This window comes from Bubalus bubalis, chromosome 18 (assembly GCF_019923935.1).
Source record: "Bubalus bubalis isolate 160015118507 breed Murrah chromosome 18, NDDB_SH_1, whole genome shotgun sequence".
NCBI lineage: Eukaryota > Metazoa > Chordata > Mammalia > Artiodactyla > Bovidae > Bubalus > Bubalus bubalis.
This window is the reverse complement of record NC_059174.1, coordinates 2564571-2586604: the sequence shown is the minus strand read 5'-3', so window position 1 is coordinate 2586604 and position 22034 is coordinate 2564571. Positions and strand designations below refer to the sequence as shown.

The 22034-nt window shown below is 44.3% G+C and overlaps 1 protein-coding gene across 3 annotated transcripts; it reads left to right on the top strand.

The window, feature by feature from the left end:
• The first annotated feature begins 504 nt into the window (after window positions 1-504).
• Window positions 505-21207, top strand: TMEM231 (transmembrane protein 231). 3 transcript variants are annotated; one of them, XR_003104437.3, is made up of 7 exons: window positions 505-740; window positions 847-1016; window positions 14844-14972; window positions 15558-15694; window positions 17711-17792; window positions 18821-19021; window positions 19389-19524. XR_003104437.3 is itself a non-coding variant. In XM_006063350.4 (7 exons), the coding sequence occupies exons 1-7, from the start codon at window positions 602-604 to the stop codon at window positions 19567-19569; spliced, it is 951 nt and encodes a 316-aa protein (XP_006063412.1). In that variant the 5' UTR covers window positions 507-601; the 3' UTR covers window positions 19570-21207. The 3 variants fall into 3 exon arrangements, 2 of the variants coding, with proteins under 2 accessions (XP_006063412.1, XP_025124200.1); XM_006063350.4 differs by having other exon boundaries at window positions 507-740; window positions 15558-15701; window positions 18916-19021; window positions 19389-21207; XM_025268415.3 differs by lacking the exons at window positions 18821-19021; window positions 19389-19524 and adding an exon at window positions 19040-19365 and having other exon boundaries at window positions 507-740; window positions 15558-15701.
• Window positions 21208-22034: the final 827 nt, after the last annotated feature.

The window sequence follows — 22034 nt, the reverse complement described above, 5'->3', positions numbered from 1 at the left end:
CCTAAAATATGTAGCCTAAAGCTTGTGCCCAATCAAGATAGCAAAGTATAGCAGAGCTATACAGTAATTATCTTTTTTTTCCCCTCGAACAGCAGGGAGATAGGTCTGTTTCCGTGTCTGCCCTGCTATGGAGTATAGTGAAAGCGATAGAAAATTTGGAAACAAAGGGACAAGGTTTGGTGTTAACCCGGGACCAAGTGTCTAGGACCACGGCCACATTTGTTTTCTGTTTGCCTCCAACGTACGGTGTGCTGTGATTGATTAGACTTAAGTGTACAATGAACCACACTGGGGATTAATAGATGTGACTATTAATAAATAGTCAACATTTATGAAAAAAACCTTATTTTACAAAAATGTTAACGGCCACGATTTTGACGCACGAAAACGCCCTTTGGGAACGCGCAAGTAAAGCGCGACCACAGTGTACTTGCGGGCCCCGCCCCGTTGGCCCCGCCCCCACGGAAGCCTGCCTGCTTGCTATTGGTCGCTCTCCCTGGGCCGTCGGTTGCCATGGAGACCACGGCTATGGCAACCAGGAGAAGCCATACTAGGACAAGGCTCCGGAACCGCCGAGGGGCCACGACCCCGCGCGCCGCTCATGGCGCTCTATGAGCTCTTCGCGCACCCGGTGGAGCGGGGCTACCGTGCGGGGCTCTGCTCCAAGGCGGCGCTTTTCCTGCTGCTGGCCACCGCGCTCACGTACATTCCGCCACTTCTGGTGGCCTTCCGGAGCCACGGTGAGTCAGCCCCCCGCCCGGGCCGGTGCGCGCCCCGCAGCGCTACGTGGCTTCCGCGCCGCCTCCCTGACCCCGGTCTCTGCGCCCCGCACTCTCGTTACCTCAGGGTTTTGGTTGAAACGGAGCAGTTACGAGGAGCAGCCAACCGTGCGCTTCCAGCACCAGGTGCTGCTCGTGGCCTTACTAGGATCCGAGCCGGGCGGGTTCCTCGCCTGGAGCACGTTCCCCGCCTTCAACCGGCTGCAGGAGGGTCATCTGCGCGTCCCGCTTGTCTCGGTGAGTGCTTCCCGCCTGGGCCCGGCCGCGCAGACGGGGCTGCGGAGGGGATGGGCGGAGGGCGCGGGCGGGCTGGAGGCTCCTGCGCCTGAATCGGGGGGCCCGGTGTGCGGCTGAAGGAGTCACGAACCCCAGACCCGAGCTTCTGTTTCCTTTCCTGGGGGCCTGTTTGTTGGTACATTCGGCTTCTCCAAGCCGTCCCCCACCCCGGTTAAGCTGGCAGCTGCTGTCAGCGTCTCTGTTCTCTGCAGAGTCTCCAGCCCCTGGCATTTCCGTGGGCCTGGCCCTTCCTGAGGGAATGGTGGTCGCAGAGTTTGCTGTGTGAGTTGCGTTGTTCTTCATTCCCTAAGTCGTGTCCGACTCTATGGTGGTGGTGATGGTGGTTTAGTCGCTAAGTCGTGTCTGACCCTTGCGACCCCATGGACTGTGGCCAACCAGGCTCCTCTGTCCATGGGATTCTCCAGGCAAGAATACTGGAGGGGGTTGCCATGCCCTCCTCCAGGGGATCTTCCCGACCCAGGAATCAAACCCAGGTCTCCGGCATTGCAGGCAGATTCTTTACCAACTGAGCTATGAGGGAAGACCCACTCTGCGAGTCCGTAAACTGCAGCACGCAAGGCTTCCCTGTCCTTCACCATCTCCCTGAGTTTGCTCAAACTCATGTGCATTAAGTCAGTGACGCCATCCAACCATCTCATCCTCTGTTCTAGTTAATCACCCCGTTGTGCCTCTCAGTTGTGCGTGCGCCCACTGTCCACAAGGAAAAGGCAGGCAGTTTTAGGAGGACTGACAAGTGGAAGCCAACGGGCTGATTGGTTAACCGACCTCCACAACGTCCTGGCCAGGCCCGCCTCCCTGGGCTCACCTCCTTAGGTGCCGCTCAGTCCTGCTGCTGCCTGGGACTAAATGAAGCATTTTACTGTCCGTCATGTAGTATCTGGTTCAAGTTAAGTGAGTGCTTCCTTTACAGTCACCCCTTTAAACTCACTTTCTGAAAGCATTTTCCTTTGGAAGTAGGAAAATTCTGGATTTCCTTCTTACAAAGTTGAATCTCTTTAGATATCTGAGATGATTGGCCTACATTCAAATTTGTGTAGCTGAAAAAAAAAAAATTCAGACTTTTTTCCCAGTAACTGAATAAAATGGGGAAAAAAATTTAACTGTGACTTGCCATAAATGAATAACCACCAATAAAATATGGTTATGATTACTTTTTATGATTACTTTAATTTTTTTATAATTATAAAAATGCCTGCTCGTTGAAAATAGAGTTACAGGTACATATAAGGACATGAAATTAAAGGCTCAGTTTGGTACATGTATCTAGACTTGTTAATTAACCTTCATTTTAAGGTCTGCTAGGGACTTCCCTGATGGATCAGTGGTAAAAAGTCCGCCTGCCAATGCAGGAGGCATGGGTTTGTTCCAGGGGTCAGGAAGATCCCCTGGAGAAGGAAATAGCAACCCACTCCAGTGTTCTTCTCTGGGAAATCCCATAGACAGAGAAGCCTGGTGGGCTATATAGTACATGCGATTACAGAAGAACCAGACACAACTTAGTGACTAAACAACCAAATATTTCATGATATGGAAAGCTGTAATGGATTTACCAGTTTCCTGTTGGTGGATTTTTTTGTTTTTACTTTTTCACTATTAGAATATTGCAGTGAACAAGATTTTGACTAAATCATACACCTTTAAACATCAAATTGTGAGGAACTGGAAGAGAAGCTGTTTGTTGAAATTGCAAAAATACATAGAAAGCTAAGCAAACAAATAAAATAATTATTAACTCCAGAAAAATAGAAAGGAAAAATAATCAGAGTTATGAATAGGATTTCAGTTCAGTTGCTCAGTTGTGTCCTCCTCTTTGCGACCCCATGAACTGCAGCACGCCAGGCCTCCCTGTCCATCATCAACTCCCGGAGTTTACCCAAACTCATGTCCATTGAGTCGGTGATGCCATCCAACCATCTTATCCTCTGTCATCCCCTTCTCACCTGCCCTCAATCTTTCCCAGCATCGGGGTCTTTTCCAATGAGTCAGTTCTTTGCATCAGGTGGCCAAAGTATTGGAGTTTCAGCTTCAACATCAGTCCTTCCAGTGAACACCCAGGACTGATCTCCTTTAGGATGGACTGGTTGGATCTCCTTGCAGTCCAGGGGACTCTCAAGAGTCTTCTCCAACACCACAGTTCAAAAGCATCAATTCTTCAGCACTCAGCTTTCTTTATAGTCCAACTCTCACATCCATACATGACTACTGGAAAAACCATAGCCTTGACTAGATAGACCTTTGTTGGCAAAGTAATGTCTCTGGGTTTTAATATGAATAGGATTTACATAATCATAATTAGGTGAACACTAAATGTTGACTAACCAAAAGAAGAGTTTAACTCTTCTGGGGGTGTGGGCTAGGAAGAGGCAAAGAAAATTAAATCATCCCTCTCTGTGGGAAGACAATAGAGGATGCCTGAAACAGAAATTGAGAAGTGCCAATATGAATGTTATTTAAAGACATGAAGGTACATTTCTAAATAATAAGATAAATGGGGTGAATTTATTTGCTGTGTGGGTGGAAGCCTCCTGGGTTTTTTAACAAACATTGTTGAACATTTTGATCCTGTAAAAGATCAGGTCCTTTAAATTTATTTAAAAAATAGAACTGGAATACAGACAAATTTCTTTCAGCAGCTCCTCCATAATCTTCACACATTGCCCATTCTCATTTGAGGTTCTAATGCCTCTGGGGAAGGTGACTGTTGATGTGAGACCAGCATCAAGGTATGCTTCCTTTTCCCTGTAAACCCACGGTTTCTTTTCCAACAGTAGAAGCAAAGGTTGTTTTTGTTTGTATTGTAAACACAGAAAAAATTAACGTGTTAGTTTTACTCTAGGGTAGCTTTCCCTGTCTTTTAAACTTTGGGTAGAAATTTTTTTTCTTTACATTTGTGTATTCCTATTTATCATATTCTTCTGGGTACTTGAGTTTAAGAAATAATCATGAAAACTTAAAATAGTCATGAAAAAAGGGATACAGCATTAGGTTTCATTTATGTATTCTTTTCACTTGTTTGTCCACCATAAACTGGTTTGGCTCCCCAGTTGGATTACTAGTTAGCTCTTATCTCTGTGACCAGAAGCCACTCCCTTGAGAGCACTGCCCACCAGGCCCCTACTTCTGGTGTGTGTGTGTTGCAATTTTATGAAGCCAAGACTACTACTTATTTTTATGGTACCCAGAGCTATCAATACTCTTTAGTACTGAGTAATTTTGCACCATAAAACATAAAGCCAAAGTTCCTTTATCTTAGTCTTTTCCCCTGTCCATTCCAAGCCTGTATCTGTAAGTAAATTATGACCTTGTAATTTGCAATCTTTCACAGTAAATTATTTGCTTCCTTCATGATTGACCTCTTGGTTTGAAAATAGTTTGAAATCATGAGATACAAGTAAATGAGTTAGAAGATATAAAGGAAGTACAGGAAAAAAAGTAAGTAAAAATTCTAGGAGAAAAAGAATAACACAAGTCTACCAGATATTAAACTACACCTTAAAGGTCTAATAAATAAAGTAGTGTGGTTTGTAGACTTGTATAAAATACGGAAATGAACCCAAATATGACTAAGGTGGCATTTATATATATATATATATATTTATTTATTTATTTATTTGGTAGTGCCAGGCCTTAGTTGTAGCATGTGGGATCTGTTTCCATGACCAGGGATTGAACCCAGGCGCCTCTGCATTGGAAGCCTGGAGTCTTAGCCACTGGGACCACCAGGGAAGTCCCCTAAGGTGGCATTTTAAATCAGTGTGTAAAGATGAAGCTAGTCCTCAGAGACTGTATAGCAGAATTAAAGTCCAGACCAAAATTAAATTTAAAATATGAAATCACAAAACTACTGAAACAAACGAGTGAAAACTTTTAGATTTCTGAGTATGACATAAAATCTAGAAGGCATAAAAGAAACTTTTTTGATAAATGCAAGTATATAAAAAATAATTTTAAAACCTGTTGGCCTGGTGAAAACCAAAAGCAAAGTCAAAACACAAATGACAACTAGGGAAAAAAGTTTTACTATTTGTTTCACTTGTAAAGGGCTAATTTTCCTAACATAAAGTGCCTCAGTTCAATTCAGTTGCTCAGTCGTATCTGACCCTTTTCAGCCCTATGGACTCCAGCATGCCAGGCTTCCCTGTCCATCACCAGCTCCCAGAGCTTGCTCAGACTCATGTCCATAGAGTCAATGATGCCATCCAACCATCTTATCCTCTGTCATCTCCTTCTCCTCTTGCCTTCAATCTTTCCCAGCATCAGAATCTTTTCCAGGGAGTCAGCTCTTCGCATCAGGTGGCCAAAGTATTGGAGCATCAGCTTAAGCATCATTCCTTCCAATGAATATTCAGGACTGATTTCCTTTAGGATTGACTGGTTTGATCTTCTTGCAGTCCAAGGGACTCTCAAGAGTTTCCTCCAACACCACAGTTCAAAAACATCAATTCTTAAGCACCCAGCTTTCTTTATAGTCCAACTCTCACATCCATACATGACTACTGGAAAAACCATAGTTTTGACTAGACAGACCTTGTTGGCAAAGTAATGTCTCTGCTTTTTAATATGCTGTCTAGGTTGGTCATAGCTTTTCTTCCAAGGGGCAAGCATCTTTTAATTTCATGGCTGCAGTCTCCATCTGAGATGATTTTGGAGCCCAAGAAAATAAAGTGTGCCACTGTTTCCATTGTTTCCCCATCTATTTGCCATGAAGTGATGGGACCAGATGCCATGACCTTTGTTTTTTGAATGTTGAGTTTTAAGCCAGCTTTTTAACTCTGACCAACTGCCTGGTTTTGAAAATGGGTAAAGAATATGGACAGTTCATAGAAGATGAAACATGCCACTGGATAAAAAAATCTTATACACAACCTAAAAGTTGACAGTTATAATTTACAACAGGTATACTGAGGACTTCAAGCCCGGGAGGCTGCATCTCAAGTAACCCTGAGGAAACTGCTCAGAGGAGGTGAGGGAGGAGCTAGGATATTTAGGATAATTTGCAACAAAGGGCAAGTAGTAGAAACAAAGAGAAAGAAAGTGAAGTTGCTCAGTCTTGTCCGACTCTTTTCAACCGCATGGACTGACTCAGTCCATGGAATTTTCCAGGCAAGAGTACTAGAGTGAGTTGCCACCGCCTTCTCCAAGGGATCTTCCCAACTCAGGGATCGAACCTCCATTGCAGGCAGATGCTTTACCTTCTGAGCCACCAGGGAAGATCTTGAATAAAGGAGAACTAGATCTCAAGTTAAGAATTTAAGGCCTTGCTATGTATGGGGAAATGCAAGAATTAGGGCTCAGTGGAATCAGTCCTTGGATATGTACCTCACTTATCTGGGGCCAGTATTCTGTGTTTTCACATCCCGAGTTTCCTCAGGGCTCACCTTCCATGGTGGCTGTAATAGCTCAGGACTGTGAGATCCTGTGTTTACTGATATAGCAAGCAATATTCCATTTCTCCACACACAACTCTTAAACATATGAAATCACACTCATAATTAGGGAGATGCAAATTAAGGATAGTTGAGATATCTTTTTTTTAATCTATCAAATAGGCAAAAATTAAGGTTTCCTAGCACCATGGGCAAGCTGCATGCAAGCACTCCTGTATATCACTGGTGGGAGTGTAGATTGTAGAGCATCTTGGAGAAACTGATTGTCCATATTTGTCAAAATCACCAATTCATGTGCCCATTTTTACTTCTAGTAAGGTATCTTAAGGTTTGTGCACACATATGAAATGACATTTGAAAAAAGGTGCTCGTTGCAGCATTGTCTGTAATATCAAAAGATGGCAAGCAACTTATATAGTAATAGAAGACTCATTTTAAAAATTGTGTTACATCTACCTAGTGGAACAGATAGCTTTCTTTTTGAATAAAGTTAGATTTATATATACAGGGTGCTTAGTTGCTCAGTCATGTCCGACTCTTTGCTACCCCATGGACTGTAGCCCACCAAGCTCCTCTGTCCATGGAGATTCTCCAGGCAAGAGTACTAGAGTGGGTTGCCGTGCCCAAATCCAGGGGATCTTCCCAACCCAGAGATTGAACCCAAGTCTCCCAAATTGCAGGCAGATTCTATACAATCCAAGCCACCAGGGAAGCCCAAGAATGCTGGAGTGGGTAGCCTATCCCTTCTCCAGGGGAACTTCCTAACCCAGGAATCAAACTGGGGTCTCGTGCATTGCAGGCAGATTCTTTACCAGCTGAGCTACCAGGGAAGCCTGGATTTATATATACTGATACAGAATTACTCCAAAAGAAATTTGTTAGTATCAAAAACAAAAATTGTATATAATATGCTTCCATTTGTATAAAAATAGAAAATATATATATGAATGTGTATATTTACATATTCATACATGCCTGCTTCTGCTATCTCTGGAAGAATTCAAAAGAAGCTGACAACATTGATTGCTCTGGGGGAGGAACTTAGATTCAGTGGGAGAGAAATCTTTTCACTAAATGGCCTTTTGTTCCATGGAAATGTAATATATATTGAAGATTTTTAAATTACTGATAAAGTGACAATTTATAAAGGAAAAATTTAGAAAGTGCCTTGTTAAACAAAAGCAAACCAAAAAGCAGTAAAAAAGCATTTAAAAGCAGATAAGTATATAAAGTGGCAGTTACTTAGGAAAATAGTTTGCAGTTCCTCACAAAGTTAAACATAGTTACCATGTGTCCCAGCATCCCTAGGAAGTTGTGTACCTCAGAACTGAGGACAGTCTACACAGAAACTTGTGCACAAATATTCATAGTAGCCTCATTGATAATAACATTTTTTTTTTTTTAAAGTGGAAACAACTCACATACCCATCAGTGAGTGAGTGGACAACAAAATGTGTTATAGCCATACAATAGATCCCTCAACCACAAAACGGAATGGAGTCATGATACAGGCTACAATATGGGTGAACTTTCTTTACTCAGGGAAAGAATCCAGCCACAAGACAGTACGTATTGTAGGATTCCATTTCGATGAAGTGTCCAGAATAGACAAATCTGTAGAGACAGAGGTAGCTTAAGGATTCGGGAACATGGGGAATTAATTGGCACAGAGGAGAGACAGAGAAAGTGACTGCTAATGAGTATGTGACTACTTTTTGGGCTGATAGAAGGTTTTGAAATTGGAGTTAGTGGTGATAAGTCACCCAACTTTGTGAATATACTAAAATCTACTGAATTGTATTGATAGGAAAAGGGTGAATTTTATGATATATGAATTATGTCTCAGTTTTTTTTAAAGTGGGTAGGCAAAACCCTGGTAATGTGCTTACAAACCATAGCAATAAAAATTGATATACGTTTACTGTGCCTCTGGCATAAGCTAAGCATTTTATCATTAGGTAACACATTTAAATTTGTCTACGTAGTACTTGGCCTTTAACAAGTACTTAGTAAAGTGTTAGCCATTAATTTTTTTTTACATATTACATTATCTCTGAAGCTCACAGGCACCTTTTGAGGTAGAGGCTATACCCCTGTTTTACAGATGAGAAGAATGAGACTCAGAGAATTGACATAATTTCTGGCTCTCAAGTGAGCAGTCAGGACTACAGCTCATATTTCATATCTTGTTCCCTATCTTGGACTCTTGTTCCATATCTTGGACTCTTCACCCTTAGTGCAGCAAAATGCTTTTCTGACTCTGAAGATAAAGGTAGACTGACTACAGCCTGTCCAAGAAAGTGCCAAAAAGTGTAAGAAGCAGTGGTTTTAGATCAAAGTTTTGACCAAATGCTTGAAGGTGGCTTTGCAATTGATAACTTGGGAAAATGCCTTGGAAGTCACGAATGGTCAGTTCACCTTGCTTTGCTTCTGTTTTGGTCAGTTCACCTTGGACAGCATCTTAATGCTTTTCACGCTTGAGAGAAGAAAAAAAGCACAGAATGACCTGTTTCCCTCAACGGGCCTGACTTGGTTCTTTAAGCATCTGTGACCCTGAGAATGTGGGGCTGAAGGCTGTAGGAGGGTGCAGGGAGATGAGCGGAGAGGACTGGGTGTCAGACATGTTTTTGCACGTCTCTGAAATCAGAGTGTGTCTGCCTGACAGTGGCATCGTACAGTAGCTATTGACCGGCTTGTCAGCTGAAGACAGGCTTGTCTGGGCTTCTTTGCCTGCGCTTGCGCAAACATCAGATGTGCCAGCACCAAAACTGGTAGAAGGGACATGAGCAACTTGAAAGAAAGCCCCGGAGGGACTTCCCTGGCGGTCCAGTGGTTAAGAATCCCCCTCTCAGTGCAGGGATGAGAGTTGGATCTGTGGTCGGGAAACTAAGATCCTGCACGTAGGGGACAGCAACTGAGCCCCCGAGCCACAAGTACTGAGCCCTTGTGCTGCAACTGAAGACCCTGCATACCATGACTAAGACATGGTGCAGCCAAAAACAAATAACAGAAGAAGTGTTCTAAAAAAGAAACAATAATAAAACATTTAACCCTAAGAACCAAATGAGAGGCAAGTAAGGGAAAGTTCAAGAGGCCCTTTAAAGTAGGACAGTTCCACATAATTGGAAAGCCTGCTTTAGAACTCAGACCAGTGGATTTTATTTCCCTTTGTGAATGTTTTTGTAGATGGTCTAACACCAGTGTGCTGCATGGTACAAAGGACAAAACTGCTTAGAGAAGTATGGATAATACTGAGTCAAAAAATGATTCGAAAGAATCAAAATGTAGAGAAGTTTTAAGAATCCCTGGATCAGTTTATTTTACATATATTTTTCTATGTACATAAATATGATATATTAATATGCCTAGATCTAAAAGCTCTTCCAATGAGTATAAAATGAATTCCCTGAGTGATTAGAAAGCACTATGTCTCACAGTAGTTTAACTAGGAAGTATTTTTGCTTTCTTGAGCGAAGTTGCTCCAATCGTGTCTTGACTCTTTGTGACCCTGTGGACTGAAGCCTCTCAGGCTCCTCTGTCCCTGGGATTGATTCTCCAGGCAAGAATACTGGAGTGGGTTGACATGCCCTTCTCCATACCCTTAGATTCATTGAAGTATAGGTAGCAAGGATTTTAGAAGTCTAGGAGACATGGAGTAGCGGTTCCCACTTTGCTGGAGAGCCAAAGACTGGTGTCAAAGAGCATTTTCAGTATAAAAAGAAAAAGTGGGACACCCCAATGATGACAAGTATATGGTAAAGTGGACACAGGTATAAACTAGGAAACTAAAGAAAAGAATATGACTCCAAAGAATAAAAGGTATGGGACTTCCCTGGTGGTCCAGTGGTTGAAGGTCCGCCTGCCAATGCAGGAGACATGGATTCGATCCCTGGTCTGGGAGGATCCCATGTGCTGTGGGGCAACTAAGCTCTTGTACTGCAACGACTGGAGCCCTTACATCTGGAGCCCTTGCTCTGCAATGAGAGAAACCACCACAATGAGAAGCTCGTGCACTGCAACTAGAGAGTAGCCCCTGCTCGCTGCAACTAGAGAAAGCTTGTGCCTAGCAAAACCCAGAGCAACCCAAAAGTAAGTAAATAATTTTTTTAAAAAAAGAACAAAAGGTATGAAAATAAGCAGGAGCCAAATAAAATTCCAACAAACTATCAAACAGTGTAGAATCCCTGATGAGGAAAAAATGTTCCAAGTCAGGGCGCTCTGAAAACAATGGCACTCGTAGATTTACAGCTGCGCTTACACTCAGATGCTTTGCTGGCTATGCGGTCTTGTCTCAGCTCCCAACCCACCCCTCTCCTTTGTGGCACTCATGTTGAGATACCGAAACCCACATTCTCCTCTGACAAATGGCTGCCTGTTAGGTTCTGCCAGTAGGAGGCATGGTAAGCTTTGTTCTGGGAGTGGCAGAAAACCAGAAATTGCAACCAGGGTGAAGAACCATCATAGGCTTGAAGCAAACAGCAGGCGTACATCCTTCCTCCAGCCTTACTGACTGGCTCCATGGGTTCTCCCTCCAAGCTCCAAAGGCATCAGCCCTCCCTTTTTGAGGTCTTGAGGCATCCCAGCTCCTTGAGGCGTCCCAGCCTCTTCCTTTTCTTCTCCAGCCCTAGGCAGTCATCCTGCAAAAAGTGTCCCTTTTTTTGCCTTTTTTCTCCCACTAATGCCTATGTTATCAAATACTAAATTCCCCTGTTAAAAATAGCTTGATTTTGTTTTTTTCTTTCTGTTTGGACCCTGATCGATACATTTGGACTGATTGGCATTGACTAGATCCAGCAGTGCCTGCCTGTATTTATCCTATCTAGTATGTTAGTATTGGTTTCACAGATATCTGTAGAGGATTAACCTGTTTTAACCCCAGAAATCTTTGAAATTAGCGTTCTTATTGGCTGTTATAGAATCAGGAGTCAGCAAACATAAGTCCCAACCCCAGTTGCGTCATTGGGTTCCATACCTTGTTTGGACCTCAGTGTAGTTATAGAAAGAGTATGATAGTACCTACCTCTCTAATTATTGCTAGTTATTATTAGTAATAAAACTTCTTGGATATGCAGAGGAATGAGACAGGACAATCTGTGGATATAAAGATTGCCCCAAGTTCACATATACCTTATAGAAACAGGGGGATGGTGAATTCTCTTAGCCAGACACATCCATTGGATTTTAGTTACTAATCTTGAACGTGTGTTAAACAAGTATTAGCTGTTTGAATACCTACCTTTGTAGCCGTTGGATTTTGTATTAAGCTTCATTTAAAGTAAATGGAATTAGGATTTCCCTCATGGCTCAGTAGTAAAGAATCCACCTGCCGATGCAGGAGACACAGGTTCAATCCCTGGTCTGGGAAGATCCCACATGCTGCAGGGCAGCTAAGCCCGGGCTCCACAAATATCAGTCTGTGCTCTAGAGCCTGGGAACCACAACGCTGAAGCCCGAATGCTCTAGAGCCTGTGCTGTGCAACAAGAGAAGCCACTGCAAGGAGAAGCCCACGCTCTGCAACTAGAGTAGCCCCCACTCACTGAAGCTAGAGGAAAGCTCGCAAAGCAACGAAGGCCCAGCACAGCTAAATAAATAAATACAATTTTTTTAAAAAGTAGGTGGAATTAAATGACTGATCCCATCCGTGGTCCAGGTGATAGCACAGCAATGTAACCCACCTTACCAGCCTCAGGGGAGTGGGAGTCTTACTTGGTGACAGGTCCTCTGTGAGGAGGGCATGGCAATCCACTCCAGTATTCTTGGCTGAGAATCCCATGGACAAAGGAGCCTGGCGGACTACAGTCCATGGGGTTGAAGAGTTTTACATGACTGAAGCACCTTGGCACGCATGCAGCTCTGTGGGAGAGGCATCATTTGCACGCTCACTCATCGCCATGGCCCTGTATCAGCCTCGTCTTTCACTGTCTCCAGCTCATGAACTCTGCTCAGCTCCACTGGCCTCATCTCAGCCTCGTAAACGCTGACCCACTTTCAGCCAGAGCACGTGCATTTTGTTAGCCTGGGTTAGTCTTCCTCGAGATGTTTCTGTACCTCATCACCTCACTTCATCTGACTTCTCGGACAGTCAGGTATTCCTGAATACCTTCTATATAAATTTCTGTTAAATTCCACCCTGACCATTCTCTGATTTTAGCTTGCTTCACGTTTCCCTGTGGCATTTAGCACTGCCTGACGTCAGCACATTGTTTACTGACTTACTCTGCCTCCCTGGCTGGGAATGGAAGCTCCACTGTGGTGGGGACTTTGTCCATTTTGTTTGCCACTCTGTTCCCAGAACCTGAGGCAATGCCTGGCACCTCTGGGACATAGTAGGCCCTCAGGAAATATTTGACAGGTTAGAGCAGATTTAACAAGCAGACACCAATTATGGTGCTGTACCAGATCTCTGCCCTCTGTGAACCTGGAGTAAAAGCATGCTGGTTGTTTTGCAAAAAGATCTTTCGTAACCAACATCTGCTCCTTGAGTTTAAGTCTGGACATTTAGCCCTGGAAACAGGACCAGATTTGAAGTCAGATATGTGGCTTCATATCCTGTCTTTACCAATACTAGCTGTACTCCATAAATCCTTTAATCTCCCTGAGACTTGATTTTCTCATATATGCAATGGGAATAGTAGTTGCTCTGCTTACCTTTGACTGATTGTAAAGATCAAATGAAATGTGTCTCTCCTTCTGGGACTCTGAGAGTCCAGATTCTTCTGGCGTTTCCCTCCTGACCACTGTCCTTCCTCTCTCGAAAGCTGTTGATCTTTGTCTTCCTTTATGACCCTCAAGATCCAGAAAAGCTATGGATCTACCACAGAGAGGTAACCTGACTTTGTCTTCCAAGTCTTCCCAGATATCAGCTGAAAAAAAAAATGCTCAGGAAGACAAGGCAGCCTCTTTTCCATCCTACTCATAATTGCTGATACATAATTGCCTCGGTAACCTGATCATCAGCCCTGGTAACAGATATCCCTGTGCTGCACCTGCAAAGCCGACGGAACGAGACAGAGAAAATAGTATCCAACAGAAGAGAGAGGGTAGACTTCTCTATAGCAAGGCCCAGGATAAGGACATTATTGTCTAGAAGGAAAGAAATGATTGAAAGGTTCTGAAAACTGAGATAACTCCATCTCAAGCGACCTTATTATCCTGAAAAAGAACAAATAATCTCTTCCCCCACATAAAGGTATGGAGGAGAACCACATGACTCAGTAGATGGGGAATCAGGGAGGAATATGCTGATACAACATCGAGGAGTCCTTCTGGGAGCCTACAGAAGGGATCAGTTGTAACAGCGAGGTCCAGAGTTGCGCCACGGAATCATGTCCCCAGTGATCACATCTCAGTGACCGTCTCTCCTGCTCGTCCTCTTAGGGTCACTGTGAGGCAAGACTGGATTCTGGCGGTTTTTATGAGCTGTAATCTGTCTTTCTCCCTCCTTGGATCTCTGTTCTCAACTGCTTTCATGTCACTAATTTATAAAGCATCTATGGAGTCTTCGGAGAAGGAGATGGCACCCCACTCCAGTACTCTTGCCTGGAAAATCCCATGGATGGAGGAGCCTGGTAGGCTGCAGTCCATGGGGTCGCGAAGAGTCGACATGACTGTGCGACTTCACTTTCACTTTTCACTTTCATGCATTGGAGAAGGAAATGGCAACCCACTCCAGTGCTCTTGCCTGGAGAATCCCAGGGACGGGGGAGCCTGGTGGGCTGCCGTCTATGGGGTCGCACAGAGTCAGACACGACTGAAGCGACTTAGCAGCAGCAGCAGCATGGAGTCTTACTGCCTTAGTGATTTTACTTAGCTTTCTTTTTCATTGTACTGATTGGTACTAAAAGATACACCATATTTTAAAGCCCTGACATCAATCCAACGTTGAGAATCTGAAGCAAAGACATCGTGGTTAAGGAACATATAAACAGCCTGGTGTTTTTCTGCAAGTCTGTTTGGGAGATGCAGAATGACTGGGATTTTTTCCAAACCTGTTCTTAGGTGCTATTTAAACCTTCCCTATAAATTCAGGCATGTTTCTTAAAAGGAAAGAAAACACCAGCAACAAAACAAAAAAGGTCAAATGAGACAACTGAAAAAGAATAATACAGCCAGATGTTACATTGCTTTTATTGCCGCTTCCAGGTCCCAGCCAGTTTGGCCCTAGAGTGTTTAGAAGTACAAGTGTGCACTTCAGGGGCCATGTCTCTTTCCCCAGTATTGATCCACCTATAACTATCTAATGTTCTCTTTTTTCTTTCGGTGAGAGATACAATGCCTGTGTGTGGCAGAATCACTGTGTATGTCCAACATACTCCATGCCGTGGAGTCCTCCTGGACTTATTAAGGACCAGGGTCATCAGCCTTTTTTGGATTTCCTAGGCTAGAGAAGAAGACAGGAACCAGGATGGGAAAATGGACATGTTGCATTTTAAACTGGAGCTTCCCCTGCAGTCCACAGAGCAGGTTCTAGGTGTGCAGCTCATCTTGACTTTCTCCTACCAACTACATGTGAGTTATCTCCTTTTTGTCTTTCTTTTTTTCATAGTTTTTTTTTTTAAACTATTTATTTATGTTTTGGCTGTGCTGGGTCTTCATTGCTGCGTGTGGGGTTTCTTTAGCTGTGGTGAGCGGGGGCCACTCTTCCTCGCGGCTTCCTTGATTTGGAGCACAGCTCTGGCTTTAGTTGCTCTGCAGCATGTGGAATCTTCTGGACCAGGGATCGAACCTGTGTCCCCTGTATTGGCAGGCAGTCTTATCTACTGCACCACCAAGGAAGTCCTCCCTTTTGTCTTTCAATAGAACAGAGCCCCCCTTTCTGATTTCTGGGAAAACTCACACTGCAGAAGACTCTTTGCAGAAGTGTCATTTAGGATTTAGCTGCCAAAGTTAAATTTGAATGTTTTTCCTGGAGGTCACATTAATTTCCATGAGCTATTAAGAGCTCCAAGGGTTCTGGGCAGAGCGCTTCCTGCATGGCTAAGCTCGGCACTAGGGGGATGCCTTAGGCTTCAACCACAGATGGGTGATGCTCAGAACCCGGAACCATTCGGATCTGACTGAAATTGATATGGTGTCTCTTTGTAATGATTTCAGAGGATGTCGACATTCGTGATGCAGAGCATGGCATTTCTCCAATCCTCCTTCGCTGTTCCGGGGTCCCAGTTATATGTGAACGGAGACCTGAGGCTGCAGCAGAAGCAGCCCCTCAGCTACGGTGGCCTAGACGTCCGGTACAACGTAGGGACGCTTCACTCTGCCCGTCTCTTTTGCTTCTGTATTGTATTGTTTATCAAGTGCCTTGAAGAGGGGGCAAGTAACATTGGAAATAGCACTTCTCTGTGAGTGGCACAGAAAAGGATCTCTGAGGAATTCTTTCCGTGAATCCTTTCGAAATATGGAGACAGATATCCCTGTTTACATCTTCAAAAAAGAGGGAGAAGAATCTTTGTCTTTATCTAAGAACTGAATTGTTTGTAGTTTTGGGGTTTGCACGCACACACACACAGTGTATTCCACGTGATCTTTCTTTGCTAAGCTTATAACATAGGCCAGCCCCGAGGTAAGAGGTTTAACTGCATCGTCTCATCCAGTCATCACACAGCCTCATGAGGCGCCTCTGGTGCCGTTCCCTGCTCTCCAGCTGCTTGTCCTGTCTCTGTCCCCCTTGCTCCTTTCTAGCACCGGGGTCCATTTTGCTGCTCCTCAAACCTACGAAGCAGCTCCTGCCTCAGGGGCTTTGCACTTACCTCTTCCTCTACCGAGTATCCACGTCGCTTACCCTACTGCTCCGTCTGGACGCTGTTCAAAGCTCCTGAGCACAGTCCTTGCTTGACACGCTTCTAAAAAACATCCACCTGTCCCTCCAGCATCGCTCACCCAGGTTTACTCTTCTTACCTTCACCTGAAATATGAAAAGGAGGTTTCCAGTTTGTTCATTTGCCATCTCCCTCAGCGGTAAAGGGGCTTCCCTTGTGGCTCAGCTGTAAAGAATCCGCCTGCGCTGCGGGAGACCGGGGTTCGATCCCTGGGTTGGGAAGATCCCCTGGAGAAGGGAACGGCTACCCACTCCAGTACTCTGGCCTGGAGAATCCATGGACTGTATAGTCCATGGGGTCCAAAGAGTCGGACACGACTTTCACTTTCAGCGGTGAAAGCCCTGCTGTCTTCTGTGTTCTCTCGATCCAGCCCTTAAAACAGTGCCTGCCCATAGTAAGCACTCAGAATTGATGAGAGAATGAACTCTCATTTCACACATGAGAAAACTGGAGCCTACAGGGATTGATTAATTTTCCCAAAGCCCACAGAGCCATGAACAGTCTATCTGAGACTAGGACTCATGCATCCCATCACTAATCGCAAACCTTTATATTATCACAAGGAGGCCCATATAATTTGGGCTACTTTTGAAACTTAATAGGAAATGTTACCACTTATTATAACCAGGACTGTCCCAGATAAACTGGGATTCATGGTTACCATAACCATAACTATTATCAACATACTATTTTTTTTAAGGAGGGACTATAAAATATACATTTAATGTGCTGTGCTGTGCTTAGTCGCTCAGTCTTGTCCGACTCTTTCCAACCCCATGGACTGTAGCCCACCAGGCTCCTCTGTCCATGGGAAGTCTCCAGGCAAGAATACTGGAGTGGGTTGCAATGCCCTCCTCCAAAGGATCTTCCCAACCCAGGGATCAAACCCAGCTCTGCACATATTGCAGGCGGATTCTTTACCATCTGAGCTACCAGGGAAGCCCATGTTAGATTATGTCAGGAATGTGATGCTAGAGAACAGCTCTTTCTCGTCTTCAAAGGGTTATGTGCTTATTACTGTAAGCACTTTATCCTCTTTCCATTTCTGCATTTCGAAGAGATCAATTAGGGAGCATCCAGACAAAAGCAAGAAAAAAGACAAAGGGGTTGAAAATGTAGTCTCTTAGAAAAAATGAGAAGACTCATTTCTCCCATTGGAATAGAGAGGGGAATTATATAAGTAGCTTTAAAATCTGTGAAAGATGGATATTGACCCCTTGTTTCCTTCCCTCCAGAAAGAAAGACTGAAAGTAAATGACTTAAGTTGTTTCAAAAGAGCTCATTCATTTTTGAAGAAAATATTATCAATGCTGGAATAGGCCCCCAAGCGCAAGAGGGTGGTCTCTGAGATCAGCCTGGGTGGGAAGAGGGTAGAAAAACCAAGAGTGCATGTCGCTTGTGTGCTCACACCACGCCCTCCCGCGCGTCCAGGTGTCTGTCATCAACGGGACCAGTCCGTTTGCCAGTGACTACGACCTCACCCGCATTGTTGCTGCCTATCAGGAAAGGAACGGTGAGTTGTGTGGACAGCTCATCCATCTGCTTCTCAAGGACTTTGCAGGTTAATGAGAGTATTGGAGAGAAACAGAATTAGAGCCCTTGTCATATGAAAATGTCGAAACCAGTGAATGCTCAGCTATGGAAGGTGAACAGGTTGCTCAGAATTTGTTCTTTTCCTCCTGATCCAGAGACCTACACCCTAACTTATCCCCTGCACTGCTCCTCTGGTCCAGCAGGTTGGTGCCAATTCACTGCCGTATTTGTCCCACCACTGATTTGGTGGGTTTATGTGTATAGATATGTGAGTTGCTTCCCACACCACACCTGTAAGAAAAGCCCAAGACAAGTTGCTCTCCGTAGTGTTCAGATGGAAACAGGGAACCTGAGTGACTCACCGCATGTCAGCAGCTGAAGAAGAAGAAAGCACCCAGGATTCTGGCTGAAAGGCAGAGGGTGCCCAGGGCTTCCAAGAGGCAAGACCGTCAGGTCGTCCCTGAGTGTGCGCTTGACTCAGCATATCTGGCTGCTTGGTGGTCTGAGGTTTCCTCTAAAGGAATCTAAAGCATTGCTTGGAAACCAGACATCATAGATAGGATACACAGACATTTAGTAAGTCAGGGGACCACAATTCCAGTATTTCTTTCTGGTTTTATGTAATACATGAGCAGCTTTATTCCAAAAATCAAGGAATTTTAGAACATGACTTAAAAACATTTATCTGCAAATCAGCTTTTCTTCCTTAATTCCTTCCAGTCATTGTCCATATGCAGAGTTTTTATACAGCTCCTGTCACAGTTTAGAGACAGTTTTTTGTCTTCTGTACTTTGTAATATAAATCTTTCCCCCACACGGCTAGAAAGTTTTCATTGGTTTTCTTTTTAGAGGTAGCATAGTATTCCTTTGCTTAGCCATTCATTTGCTTAGACACTTGTAGAACACAGTTTTTAACATCCTTTGACAAGTGTTTTAACAAATACTATGTGAGCAGCTTTGAACATTGAATTTGTCTTTTGAATTATTTTTTTGGAATGTGTTCTGAAGTGCAGAGTTGGCCTGAGAGGTCAGAGTATGTTACAGCCCTCAATATTTTACTGCCAAAGAGAGCATTCACGGATTAGCTCCTCACTGTGTTGCAGTAACCACCATCCTGACTGACCCCAGCCCCATCTGGCTGGTGGGAAGGGCGGCAGAAGCACCATTTGTGGTTAATGCAGTCATCCGATACCCCGTGGAAGTCATTTCATATCCTTTCTGTTAAAGGGCCAACAGTAGCTGGGTTTCAAAAAAGAAAAGAAGGATTCCTCAGATGTCTCAAGAGGGAACAGATGTGGGAAGCCTCAGACTGGAAATTGCTGCAGTGGTAGTCCCCCACAAATGACTCTGTCTGTCTGCAGTTCATACGGGAAAAAAATATTCATTTCCTGTTCATATGTCCTTTTGAGCAATTCTTCTAGGTCAGAATCATACATATTTATATCTTAATAATCTTTGATTGTCTCTTTTATCTTAAGGGTATTTGAAACATTTTTTGTGATTTTCTGTATAAACTAACCCTTTGGTGTAACATGTATGTAGCAAATGTCATCTGTGACTCCTTAACTGTTTGTACTTATCTACCAGGATTCTGGGAAATGATAAAGTTTGCCTGGATCCAGTATGTCAGTATCCTACTTATCTTCCTGTGGGCGTTTGAAAGAATCAAAAGATTTGTGTTCCAAAATCAGGTGGTGACCACAATCCCTGTAACAGCTATGCCCCAGGGAGAACTGTATAAGGAGCATTTATCATAAGAAGACCCTTTCTGAAAACTCTAAGCAAGACCGTGGCCACCTCGATGTTGTCTTCTGAGAACTGCCGTCTTACGAAATTTCTGAAAAGAGTCCGTGGACACTTGCCCCTGTGTGTGCTTTTCCCATCAGAGACAAAGAACAATCCTTTCTAATTTTCCTCTACACAAATTCTATATCTTAGAAGCATCTGCAGAGATAATCAGGGACTAGTTTGTAGAAATGTTTCTGAGGGTTCCTGAAGGCTATAATTTGCTTTTGTTTTTGTTTTTCGCCTCAGACTTGGATCTCGGGAGGAAACTACAGTCAGTTCAGACAGCTTGGAAAGAATCCCATCTCTGGTGAAGCAAAGACTTTTCCTCTCTTGAACTGAGAAGCATGCCGTGTATTTCTTCCCCCTGTTGTAAACCAGGTTTTCCTCTTTGCAGGGCTCTCTGGGGATAGATACGCAATCATCAGCACTTTCCACTCCTGGGCGTCTAAATTTCCACTCAGCACTGGTTTCTAGAACTGAGAGGCCTTTAACCAGCGGTCTGGAGGGGGAGAGGGGAGCGCTCGGAGCACGTGTGCGCGCAGGCGGGCGCCGTGAGGACACGCGGCCCGGCGTCCACCTGCCGCATCGAACAGACGGGGGTCTGTGGCAGCCCCGCCGAGCAGCCCTTGATCCCGCCCGCCGGGGCCGGCGTTTGGCCTCGGGCTGAGCCCTGGAATAGCAGGCCGCGGGTCAGCAGGGCTGCTGCGGGCACAGGCCCTCCGCGACTGTGGGGGAGTAAGCCGTGCAACAACAGGTCCTTTCTCCCTGGCCCTCGCCCAGCAGGCTGCACGCTTGCAACTCCAACTCCTCGACAGCCCTCCCCCTCTTGAAAGGGACGCGACAGAGGAGCTGCTGTTGCTATTGGCTCCTGCTGCCTGACAACCACAGCGGTTACTTGGAGGGCTAGCGGGAAGCCCGCGACTTGGGTTTCCTCTGGCTCAGGAACAGGGTGCCCATCACAGTGGGCCACTTTGGGGAGGCACACAAGGAGCAGGGATGGCCCAGAGAGGATGCCAGCCGCACAGCCCATTCCGGGCCTGGCCGTTAGCAGAATGACACGCAGTTCAGCCGGATCACCCTCGTGACTGAGCGTCTGCTGAAGAGACCCGGAATGGGCCTCTGTCATACGTGGAACAGGGATTTTCCATTCACACTCCAAGGACCGCTGGACCTGCTTTATGATCCCGTGCTTTCACTGGCAGTGGAAGGACACGCCCTCTGAGAGCCGCACTTCACACCCATCTACACACACCTCTGAGTTTTTATTTCCAAAGCACCTTTTCTTCCAGGCTGCCCAAAATAAGAACTTTGCAAACAAAGCTGTTTTGAAGTATTTAAGCACAAAAAGATCCTAACTCTGGTCCCTCTGCCATTTCTTTTAATATTTTGAGCTGTTTATATGCCTAGAGTTTTTTGGTTTTTGTTTTCTTCCTTGAGATTTAAATAAAGTTTCTGGTTTGAATCATCAAAAGGTAATGAAATACAGAAAGACAGCTGAAGATGTATGTCAACATGGCTTCATATTTTATTAAATTATTCTTCATGCCAAACATGTACAAAGAACCATGATGTTTTGTAAATTTATAATTAAAATGTTCAAACTAGAAGGTTCCATGTGGCTCTTTAGAGGGGGAGTGTATTTGGAAAAGGGAGGATGGGGAAGGCAGAAGTTGTGCCCACTTCTCCTGGTTATTCACCAGCAGCCTTGCTTTGCCAGGGCTCTGCCCAAAGACCTTGGAGCTTTTGTTAACTCTTTGGCAAAAGCCTTCTGGCCCCACCCCAAGTAAATGTGAGTTTTTGGTGGAATCCACATGGCACATGAAAATCATGGGCTGGAAAATTACAACTGCTTCTGGTGAATACCAGATTGTTTACAGATCAGATGTTAGTGGCTTCTGAAGATGAACCACACATATAGTTGCAGGAAAAGGGTGGGGAGATATACAGAAGTTTATCAACTGGGCTGTAACCCATAGCTGTGTCAGGGTCTAAGACAATATTTGGCAGGGGGGAATCTCTTACCTTGCCAAATGATTATCCAGTTTCTATTTGAATCAGGTGAGGTCCCATCATCTAAGAAGAATAAAGCAATTAATAAAGCTTGCTTTCTTTCTCTTCATGCTTTGTAAAAAGTTTTATTTCTTTGTGACCACGTAAGTTCTAAATGCCTATGGGAGGAAACGTGTAATTACAGAAACCTAAAGAAAATGAGTTGTCTGTAAATTGCTCTCTTGGCATTCTGATACACATCCTTTTAAATTTTTGTTGCCTTTTTTTTTTTTTTCCTTGCTGTCATAAATGACATTTCTATCAACCGTGCATATTAAATCCTTTTTGTTAGTTTTATTTCCTTAACATAGAGCCTAGAAAGAAACTACGATTTCAAAAAGCTTATGACCATTCTTAAGGATTTTAATTCATCTCGCCAAACCGA